This window comes from Mya arenaria, chromosome 3 (assembly GCF_026914265.1).
Source record: "Mya arenaria isolate MELC-2E11 chromosome 3, ASM2691426v1".
NCBI lineage: Eukaryota > Metazoa > Mollusca > Bivalvia > Myida > Myidae > Mya > Mya arenaria.
Window position 1 is genome coordinate 16,045,740 of NC_069124.1, and position 12,233 is coordinate 16,057,972.

At 33.9% G+C, this 12,233-nt stretch overlaps 1 protein-coding gene across 1 annotated transcript; it reads right to left on the reverse strand.

Annotated features, from left to right (window-relative positions):
• Positions 1 to 227: 227 nt before the first annotated feature.
• LOC128225741 (acetylcholine receptor subunit alpha-like 1) lies at positions 228 to 11,309 on the reverse strand. Its single transcript, XM_052935647.1, has 5 exons — positions 11,133 to 11,309; positions 8,724 to 8,768; positions 5,036 to 5,145; positions 690 to 1,674; positions 228 to 395 (listed from the first exon to the last, which is right to left on the reverse strand). The coding sequence occupies exons 1-5, from the start codon at positions 11,298 to 11,300 to the stop codon at positions 228 to 230; spliced, it is 1,476 nt and encodes a 491-aa protein (XP_052791607.1). The 5' UTR covers positions 11,301 to 11,309.
• Between the last annotated feature and the right edge of the window lie 924 nt (positions 11,310 to 12,233).

The following is a 12,233-nucleotide window of genomic DNA, read 5'->3' on the forward strand; positions in this document are numbered from 1 at the left end:
TCGATAATTGTCAGTTACATCAGGATCACCTTTTTTGTATAATGGAATAATAATTGTCTCACGCCATTGACTTGGGATATAAAATGTATTGAATGATTATTATTCGTTAATATTTAATTCTTTATATGTGCATTATTTACAATGTCTATTTATAACAAATAATTGTAATAATAAAAAGTAATATCGTTATAACACATTGTACATAGGTGTACATAGGGATTTATATATCAACAATAGCCCCACTTAAACGTTTCTGCCGATAACGCAGATCTGTCGTCGTATAGTGTTGGTGCTTGCAGAAGTATTCCAAATGTGCCGATGATAGACGCTGATGTAAATATCCAAAAGAACATGCGGTCCAAAACCATAGCAACAAACTTCCAATCTTCAATGTTCTGAAATCAAAAAGGGGATTTAATGAAAGGAAAATTACCGGTGAAACATAGTTTTCCCATGTTCAGTAATTGTGTTAATATATATATATATACCATTTGAATATTAATTAAGTATCACATTATAACATAACATTAAATTAATTTTCTTGAAAGTAATCGCTCGAATCATCGACTCATTCACAAAATATACAGTAAGACGCGAAGAATAATGAATTGAGCATGCATGCATTTATTGATAAGAGGATAGGACAGGTGATATGTATTTGAAAAGTATGCATCTTTACAATTTATTACCGATGAATATTCATCCTCCTCTTTTAGATGGTCGGAGATGTATTTTACATCGGTAAAAGCGACCTCAACGCGTCTATTTACAGCTGAACCTCGTTGACAATTGCGACACTGTTGGTCTTCTTCCAATAAATGCAACCCTTCGCGCGGTTGAGATGTAACATGTCTCTCATCGCATCGTATAAAGCTCGGTTCTAGCTTGCGGTTCCGCTGTTTGACTCCATTGCACTTCATTAGTCTATATTTCCGCATGATAGGACGTTTCATGCATAACATTTTCGGAAGAATGTGGAGAAACACAGTTTGCGTCCAGTGAGACATGTTATGCGTGGCTGGTGACCGAAAATGAATTGTTAGGATACAAACGGTGACAATGATTGATAGGGTAACTAAAATCATCGTAAACAGTAAATATTTGCCAATCAAGGGGATAACGACCGACGAGGGAGGAATTATTTCTGTGAGCAAAAGAAAGAAGACAGTAAGAGAGAGAAGTACTGATATACATAAGGTTATCTTCTCCTCACTGTCTGATGGTAGATAAAAAACAAGAACAGTTAAAAATGATATGACAGCACATGGTAGGATCAAGGTAACTGTGTGAAATAATGTCTTTCTCCGCATGGTTACATGGAATGTAACGTCAATATAAGGTTCAAGACAGCAAATGTATCTTTTAATATTCTTTTTAGCAGTTACCGAAATAACGTCCCATTCGACGCTTTGGTAAAATTCGCTGAGATCTATTCCATTGACAATAACCTCTGTTGAATCAGAGTCATTTGCGCAAACATGAACTAAATCTATTTCAAATCCATCGTACGTCCAGGATCCAAATTTTAAGGAACAGTTTTGCACGTCAAAAGGGAAAAATTCGACATCCATGATACAAGCGCTTTTGTAAATAGCTGGTGGCTCCCAAATGATGAGGCCGGTATACATGACGGTCGCCTTCGTTAGGAGTTGGACTTCAAAATCTCCGTCGGCGCTGAAACAGATATAAATGTTTACATTGTATCTTACAGAATATAAAACGTCTAATGTACGTTATATAAATATCTATCATTATGGATAATAACTATGTAATCATTGATCGAACTGTGGTGATTAAAATCTAGGCACTTGTTCTGAATAAAGTTTTACTATTACAATTGGTAAGAGCTGTTATTTACAGCAACATTATTGAATAACAATGATAACTATCTTTATAAAAATGTTACAACATGACGAACAATGTTGGCATTCGCTACCTATTAAATTCATGCAAACCATTCTAATGAATGCAACTTAATATTATGTAAAAAGAAACACAGACCATGCAAAATGGTACATTATATTCATTGTAATGAAGATAAGCAAAACAATTGTAATGGAAAAATTAATCCATCATCGCTGGAAATGATCTAAATATTTAAGAAAGCGAAAACATTAAAAGATATATCAATTACCGTGTGCATGTTTTCATTCATAATTTCTGCAAGTGACGTGACTATGCACGCTACTTTACTATACTAGTTTCAAACATATATGAATACTTTGGTTGCAATCGTTTGAATCATTTTACCTTACAGATAAAACTGAAGTAACGATCATACAGAGAGTTCTTACTTCTCGCAGCATAGTAACGTCACTTACACTTCGATAATACCTACAGACATGACAATATGACCAAATATGTTCCAGTCCTTTAAATCTTAATATATTTACAGTAAAATATGCTGTAGTATTACTTATAAAGCTTTTACGAAAGCAATATTCGTTTAGACATACGAAGAAATTACCTTATACGCTTTGCAATGTTGTCTTTAGTCAAATCCACACCGCTAATCTACCTTTTATAGATTCTGAATAAAATAAAAATGTGTATTCGGAATATACTTCTAAAGATAGTTTATAGTTTGTTATTAGAAGCATGCAGATTTGCTGTCTATATATATTTTATGTACAGTCATAAAGGGATATATACCTAGATTTATAGTAAATATCAATGATGAAAACAGACATTTATTTCCAAGACCCACGTAAACTTGTGTAATGATGTCTTGATTTATGTTTTCATTAAACGCATCTCTTGAATGAAAAATAGTAGATTTTTGTAGGCGTTTTCAATTGGGGTCAAACGTTGTCGGTTGTCACTCAGTGTTGGTATCACAGTTACTTGGTATTTGGACAACGTTTTTGGCCATTTTTGGTACTTGGAAGATGATGTCACACGTACCATGTAAACTTGCCACTTTGAAAATCTTACAAACAAAATAAGCCGTAGCTTCGAGTGTCACATAGTTTCTGAGAGGTTCTTAAAATGAAAATCGATACTTGTTTCTACTCAGGTGTATAATTGAAACATTATTGAGTATTCTACCAACTTTCGTCACAATCAAACAAACAAAATATGAAACCAATCTGAAACCATTATATAACTCTTTCATATATTGGTTGCCTTTCTTTTAATAAAACTATATCACCGTTTATTATCCTAATTAGCGAAGCTGTATGATTTCTCTCTCGAGGTGTTCACCAATGAATACAGAGCTGTCAACTGCCCCTGGACGTCCTCTGATAACACGTTGGCGTCTAAATCTTCAGGTGCCAGTCGAAATGTCCTGTATTCGTCAATTCAGTCTCTGTTTACGTATTGTTCTGGCATCTTATTACCATTCAAAGTCCGCATGATAGTCCGATTGACCTTTTCGAGCTCTAAATATATTCGTCTCATTAAAAGCATCTTTTTCAAACCCTTAAGGAAGACGCTGGTCACCCGGAAGTGCACGTTCATTGCTATGACATTCATAATAATTGATAAGACAAATTCATTGTAAACAGCTGGAGTTCCCGTTCAGCGGAACGACAATAGACGTTGGAAGAATATTATCGGCAAAGCGTAGGAAAAATAAATTATATGTGAGAGCAATATAGAGATGCACTGTTTTGTCACAGCTGTCTGCGGGGAAGTAAACTACTAGAATGGTCAGGCAAGATATTGCAACAGATGCAATTATCATTTTTTTCACCCATTGTCGTGTTGTATGTAAGGAGTCGCTATTCAACGTCATTGATTGTTATGATTATTTTCTGTGACCTCGAGTATGTTGCACTCACCAGAATCGTTAAGGTCACGGATATCGATGCGACTGGTTATGATCACTCTTGATTCCGGGTTGGTAGAGCATTCGTATGTTAGGTCCACTTCGATTGCACCTTAAGTCCATAAGGCAAACCTCATTAAACATGCCAAAACAGGAAAAATTCGTCGTGGTACATGAGCTCTTGTGAATGTTCTGCAGTTCCACTACGACGCGTTCTCGTTAACCGACAGTTGCTTTTGTTAAGACGGTTAATTCGCAATTTTCCATCGGTCCTTCAAAAGGTTTATTTATACTACCGAACGAAAGGAGAATCTGGTTCCCATATTAAAATATTGTCAGAACAAAGGTTGATAATAACCAGCAAGCAATTTTCTGCAAAATATAAGGAGACAGACACATATCATTTTTTAAAGCCAAACATACAAGTGAATAAGGAAATAAGCAGTTATAGAACAGCTGCAGTAAATTGTATATGTACTCACTATTATTGCTATAACTGTATCCCGATTATATGTTTAATCCCAATATAGGGCGAACTGCCCAGTGGGTATAGTTTGCACCCGGGTAAACCGAATGCCCAGATGATAAGGTAAATAATTAAAGGTTAACACAAACTTTTCGGAATGTAGTCTAACCTGAACATTTAGAAAAGAAAAGGAAGACTATAGACCACATTCTCGAGATCTAGTTAGAACATTGTCTACGATTATAAAATTTGTCTATAACGTGGTTCAATGGTACATGCTCTTGAATGTGTTTTTTTATGATGTAATATGCAAATGCATCTATTCACTAAAATAATATCAGCAATTACTATTAGTTGTCCTACAGCTAGAGTAAGAACATCACTTACTTGTTGAATAGGACAATAATAGGCAGCAATATGTTTTTGGACGGCAGCTCGAGTTTGTTTTGTTTTTTTCATTTACCTCCGGATACCATTGCAGACAGGTGATTCTTGGTGAGAAAACATAATCTGATTGCTGGACGGAAGGATATGTAGTGTTTGTTCTAATCGACCTTGGGTATTGTAAGCTACCATAACCACCACGGCACTACATTTTACATCCTATAAATGTCCATTTACAACATGACTAGCTAAAAGCATAACCACCATGCAGAATAAGACACCAGAAGGAAAAAACAATACTTATATGCAAAACGAAAACTACGAACTAATCAAAGGTGCTTTATTTAATCAGGATATTGACCGAGATCAAGCCAAACATAACTATATTGCAAAATCAGTTGTACATGACTTACTTATTATACAGGACAATATCGGGGAGCCAAATAAGTTCAGATGGGACATATAGGCGGTCGACACCCCCGTATTCAACTGGGTGCCACGTCAGCTTGAAATCATACCACTCCTGACAAGCCGCATATAATAGAACAACATATGCATGTATAAGTATGGAAGAATAATATAGAACGAGTTGTAGTCGGGCAGTTAATACAAAATGTATGAAAACACGTTTTAATATAAATCATGAAAAAATTGAATTTTATTTTTGCAAAACTATATGTGCAAGGTATTCAACTTTTGTAATAAGTATCGCCTATGTTTTAGTCCAAGCGTATAAAGTGTCTACAATCAATATTGAATTTGGTTAAATGATATCTTGTTGATTAAAAAGAAGCATTATTGTCGATTTATTAAATAAATAAGTGTTTCAAATATATTAATTGTGATAGCAATGCTCGAAATTGATTGCAAATGTTTGTTCCGATATTACAAATTGGCTAAAAACTTCAAAAACTATCGACTTTTACTGACATTATTTCAATACAGCCAAACTCATTTATAAGCATTTATTCCGTGATGAATTACTTTTGAGAATCGCTTTGGCGATTAAATGCGTCAATTATCGCAAAAGCACAAACGGTTTTGCTCTTCAAAAATAACGAGTTGTTTCTGCAGAATATCATTTTCTCATCAATACAATTCGACAGTTTGAACTTGGACATTCGCGCGTGCCAATACAAAACGTTAATATCTGACATTTTATACGATTTCTCACTCGCCCTTTATTGATATTTCTCGTGTCTTTGTGCTAATCAGGGTGCCTCATTTGTCTTGATAAAACAAAGTATCAATCCAAACGCACAAGAAACAAATCTGAGATCCTTTACTTGACAGGCGTTACTGACCTACGTCGACATAGAATTGATTACACACTTCATCATTTTACATTAGCAATCACTCGTGCTAGATACAGGTTTAATGCGTTTTAGATGATGCACACATCTATTGTTTTGGTTAACCTGTGCTAACATTGAAATATCTTTTCTTTCTCATGTATTTATAAATATGCAAAGGTATTTAAAAAAAATCTTTATTTATCTTTTTACCGCGAGAAATACTCAACAAGTTTTTTTACTGACACCGGTCTTCAGCTATCGTGACCACCGATATATGCTTATATGAGGAACGTTTAAGCTTGTTATTCATGCTATATATTCGTCTTATTCAGCTATCGAGACCACCGATATATGCTTATATGAGGGACGTTTAAGCTTGTTATTCAAGCTACTATTATATACATCTTCTTCCGCTATCGAGAACATCGATATATGCTTACACGAGGAACGTTTAAGCTTGTTATTCAAGCTATTATTATATACATCTTCTTCCGCTATCGTGAACATCGATATATGCTTACACGAGGAACGTTTAAGCTTGTTATTCAAGCTATTATTATATACATCTTCTTCCGCTATCGAGAACATCGATATATGCTTATATGAGGAACGTTTAAGCTTGTTATTCAAGCTATTATTATATACATCTTCTTCCGCTATCGTGAACATCGATATATGCTTACACGAGGAACGTTTAAGCTTGTTATTCAAGCTACTATTATATACATCTTCTTCCGCTATCGAGAACATCGATATATGCTTACACGAGGAACGTTTAAGCTTGTTATTCAAGCTACTATTATACATCTTCTTCCGCTATCGAGAACATCGATATATGCTTACACGAGGAACGTTTAAGCTTGTTATTCAAGCTATTATTATATACATCTTCTTCCGCTATCGAGAACATCGATATATGCTTACACGAGGAACGTTTAAGCTTGTTATTCAAGCTATTATTATATACATCTTCTTCCGCTATCGAGAACATCGATATATGCTTACACGAGGAACGTTTAAGCTTGTTATTCAAGCTATTATTATATACATCTTCTTCCGCTATCGTGAACATCGATATATGCTTACACGAGGAACGTTTAAGCTTTATTCAAGCTATTATTATATACATCTTCTTCCGCTATCGTGAACATCGATATATGCTTACACGAGGAACGTTTAAGCTTGTTATTCAAGCTATTATTATATACATCTTCTTCCGCTATCGAGAACATCGATATATGCTTACACGAGGAACGTTTAAGCTTGTTATTCAAGCTACTATTATATACATCTTCTTCCGCTATCGAGAACATCGATATATGCTTATACGAGGAACCTTTAAGCTTGTTATTCAAGCTATTATTATATACATCTTCTTCCGCTATCGAGAACATCGATATATGCTTATATGAGGAACGTTTAAGCTTGTTATTCAAGGAATATATTCGTCTTCTCAGAGTTATATTATATGCATCACTTCTTTCGACAAAATATTACGTTTATCAAACAAATGATTCGCCTCTAGGGCAAGATGAATTTACAATTCCACCGTTTGACTCGTTTAAAGTATCTGCCTGAAAGCTAGTCAATGTATCAAAAGCTCAACATAAGCCTAACGCAATCCCATTAAAGAATGTTTTTGTTGGATAAGTCAATCATGAATATAAATATACTCAATCGGATAATTTGTCTGCATAGATATATTGTCTGGATGAAGTGCAATTGTTTGCATTATCAAAACTGTCATTATTCACTGTCATAAGAAGTGCATATGTCTGGCGTTAAAACATACCATCAAAGAAAGTAATCACCGGTGGTCTTCCATTGTCAGGCGTCCTTACAAACTAATGTATCAAAGTGCAACTTAATTATCAAAGTGCATCCTTTTCTTATGAAAGTAGTAATTGCAACAAGGGACAATATTGACTAATTTAAGCATCTTCTCATCAAAATCAACGCTCGAAATTGAAAGTATTTTAGTTTGAACTGAAATTGTTACTTGCAAATTCAATCTCACTGTACCTAACGTGAACAGCCAACAACTTGATTTAAAATAAATAATAGTTTTAGTAATAATACAACAGAAATTAGGGAAAAGCAAGCCCAAAAGTCAAAACTTTAAACGCAAACCCTGTTTAGAAAAACAAGGCACGACTTGAGCGTTCCTATTTAAAGTGATCGTACGATAGAGTCGTTGATAATAGAGAAACGTGTAAAAATAGACACTCAATTTCTAGCACATTTTTGTTCATATTTAAACACTTTGTCTTTAAAAAAAGCTAAAATTTGGTCGACACATTCATATTTCTTTAAAAAAGCTAAAATTTGGTCGACACATTCATATTTCTTTAAAAAAAGCTAAAATTTGGTCGACACATTCATATTTCTTAAAAAAAGCTAAAATTTGGTCGACACATTCATATTTCTTTAAAAAAGCTAAAATTTGGTCGACACATTCATATTTCTTTAAAAAAGCTAAAATTTGGTCGACACATTCATATTTCTTTAAAAAAGCTAAAATTTGGTCGACACATTCATATTTCTTTAAAAAAGCTAAAATTTGGTCGACACATTCATATTACTTTAAAAAAGCTAAAATTTGGTCGACACATTCATATTTCTTTAAAAAAGCTAAAATTTGGTCGACATATTCATATTTCTTTAAAAAAAGCTAAAATTTGGTCGACACATTCATATTTCTTTAAAAAAGCTAAAATTTGGTCGACACGTTCATATTTCTTTAAAAAAGCTAAAATTTGGTCGACACGTTCGTATACAAATTAGTTGTTATACAATATGTGCATACCTGTCTCAGCCAGACATTGGTCGTCATCACCTGGTTCAGCTCATCCTAGGAAAAAGACACTCGGGCATTATTGTTTTAGAACTATATTTTCCAAAACTATTTTGAAAGTTAAAAGAAACATAGTTTTAACATATCTGTTAAACATATCGTTTTAACATTAAATTACCATATTAATAAGTATACAACCATATAAATGATACAATGACACTGATTTAAACAATACAACAGCTTAGAGTGTTTTTATTTTAACATAGGTTACTATTTAGATATCAATGATTTGATACCTGTGTTAAAGAAGAAATAAATTGTGATACTGTGAGGATACGGCTTGTATTCTCAAACTCATTTTAGTTCTAGATATTTTGTAAACAATTGTCCTAACATAGTTTGTATTATATTGTTTTATATGATGTGTGCTCACTTGAACAAACAACATAAAAAAATCAATCATCTAAGATATGTTGACAATCATAAAATAATGTAAGGTACATTTTATATCAATACGGACACGAAGATATATGTTTCCGACGAACTCAGAAAATGTGTTCTATTCGTTCCGATTTTTCATAACAGCTTTTATTACTTAGGCACTAGACGGTTTAATGTGTTCAATTAAATACTGAATAGAAAACATCAGTTTGCTTCGACTAGACTAGACTGTGTTCTTTCGAAGCGAACATGACGTTCAGCACACAGAGAAAGTGAGTGTAATAGATATTGCTATAAGACAATGTTATAAGCCATCAATGACAGTCCAGACCGTTATATTTGCCAATAAAGAACATTCAGTGGTTACTTTGATAAACAGCCTTACAAGTTAAAACAATTGGATGTCCGCTAAGCGCACTCGCATTCGACCCGGGTTAGTTTTCCAGTCTTGGCGCAAGTGAGTTTGGTTCGTGGTTAACAAGCCGGACACGTGGGTTTCCTCCTTACTTGGTATCCTACAGTTTGTCAATATCGAGTCCGGCGTTCATATGCCTGACATATACTATTGTAATATTTTTGTACTGTTGGTTTTGAGCTGGCAATGCAGACACGCCTATATTGAAATAGCAGTTCTGTCTAAAATTAAATCAATACAATCGAGCCATGATTTAGTGTTTCCTTTTTTGCATAGTTTGTTTTTTTACCTAACAAAAGGTAATTTATTTTGACATCAATTGCTCTTTTTGTATACAAGCCAACATTCTTAAACACACGGATATGTTTAATTACTATCATTGTGGAAAATATTAACATTGTAATTGCTTGTTGCCATACTAATCAATTAAGATGATATTTCTACACATTGAATAAATACTGTACAATAATACAGTTATTTCACTTGCAATTTGTATTCATATTGTGTTGCATAACTTATATAAAAAATATAACAGAGCGTTTTGATTTCGTAGTATATGTGTGTCTCTTCCATGCCACAGGTCATAGGTTACCTTAGCTACAATGCTTTTCTCATTTGTTCTTAACACTTACACCAGGCATTAAACAAAACAAAAAAAATGAGTCTTATTCAAAACGAGACTAAAAAATTCGTATGAGCTTATTTTTAAGGTTAGACCATGTCTGTTCAGCAATATTGAAACTCATTCGAAATGCATATTGACTCATTAAGCGATGATAGGGTATTTATTTAACATTGTAGTGAAAGGTACAATATTTCTTACTTGTTAATATATCATTGAGTTATATGTTCGTTCTCCGGCTTTGTCACAACAGATTCATTTTTAGAATTGCTTGTTTTAATTTGAGCTAAACAGTCATATATTTGCATTTTGTCGGATCAGCTACTTTCTTATTGAAAATGTGATTTATTAGCATAGGCAAGAGTTGTAGTCGCATCATGGTATGGGTTTTGCACAGTTAAAATACATTACAATACATGGAATTGAAACGACAGCAATCCTTTTAAAATGTATAGCATTGAAGTAAAATATCGTAAAGTTTACAATACATACATACGTTTACAATGTATTTCCATCTGATATCACACATACGTAAATATGCACTGTAAGGTGAATTTTCCTTTAAATGTACAAGACTAATTTAGTATAGAGTGCAACATGTTCCCCAATATTTAACTCCGGCAAGGTTGGAAAACATTCGCTTTATAATGTTTAACGTTAACTTATAATTTTCAAATAGGAGTGCTAAAACATAACGCATTTAATAAAATCTTAACGGGGAAGGTTCATTATTGTTGTCCTTTTTGCGATTAAGGGATTATGTATCCATAGTATAATACACTGAAAAGCATGTTTGTACGTGCAGACTGTACTTGCATGTTTAAAGTTTAATTTTGTATGCAGCAAGGAAGATATTTCAGTATATTATGGCAAAACATAGTGTTATCACTTTGGAAATGTACTGAATATATATGTATCTACATATTACTGTTTAACTACTTACGACGTCGATGATTTGTGACAGCCGAATTCCCATCCTCACCATAAGAGGTTTGTTTGTGTTGTTTCCGATGGGCCGAATCAGTTTGTTGTACTTGTTCTGGATCAGTAGATCGTGGTACAAGCGTTTTGCATCGTCGTTGCCGTCGGAATACCCAAAAAGATTGCACATAATAAGAATCACAAGACATCTCGTTAACAATATAAGGTATGGTATTCGCTCGGTAGCCATTTTGGATTTCCCTTTCACCAATTACAGTTATATTAGTCCCTGATGTATACATTGCTTCGCATGTAACTAGCAAATAAAATTATTGTAAAAATGTGTCAATTATTAATTACGCCTACATCAAACAAAGTATTCTATTAAAGAGAAGAAAGCTCGCATCAGAGCGTCTAGCGTGATGTTTGATATGGTGAAGCCCAGAAATGCCCATACTCTTTGCAATCCGTCGTATCGGAGAATTCTCTATAATATAACGCCTACCATGTTAGGACTTGGTAGCAATCGTGATTTTTTAGGTAGCCTTAGTTCATTGCTGTTATATATATTCCTCCTGCAATGTTTTGCTGTGAATATGTTTTTGGAAATAACATATTTGGATGTTTATTGTAAAACATCTGTCTATCATCCGGAAGAAATCCGAATTTGATAAAGCCGTTTGACATGTCAATTTCATGTACATATCAAGGCAATAAGATGATGACTATAGTGACTGATTATCAAGAGCTCCAAAAGAGCACGCCTTATAGGTTTAACATATTTTAAACTGCATCAAACGGTTTAAAGGTGTGGGAATTATGAACGTTTTGCTTTTTTTTCTTGATTTGTTTTAACTCGAGTGTTACTGACCGTTTCAAGGCGCTAAACCCGTCATTTATCGGTAAAGCTAGTCGAATGAGTGTGCAGTTTGTTTGTTGTTTTTATATTGTGTATGTAGTGTTATATGTTGTATATCTAGCTCATTGTCGTTTGCGTCCTCCGTGAAGTGTGCCCCTACCCCCCCCCCCCCCCACCGCTCACAGGGCTTGCATTGTCGCCTACTATGCTTCAGTGAGTGTATACCACGTGATAAATTTTTGCTTAAAATGAAGACTAAAATCA

Coding starts and splice junctions, on each gene's coding strand:
- LOC128225741 (XM_052935647.1), bottom strand. CDS start 11,300: ATGTGCAATCTTTTTGGGTATTCCGACGGCAACGACGATGCAAAACGC. Junction 8,769..11,132: donor TGTCACAAATCATCGACGTC/GTAAGTAGTTAA, acceptor TCTTTTTCCTAG/GATGAGCTGAACCAGGTGAT. Junction 5,146..8,723: donor CCAATGTCTGGCTGAGACAG/GTATGCACATAT, acceptor GCGGCTTGTCAG/GAGTGGTATGATTTCAAGCT.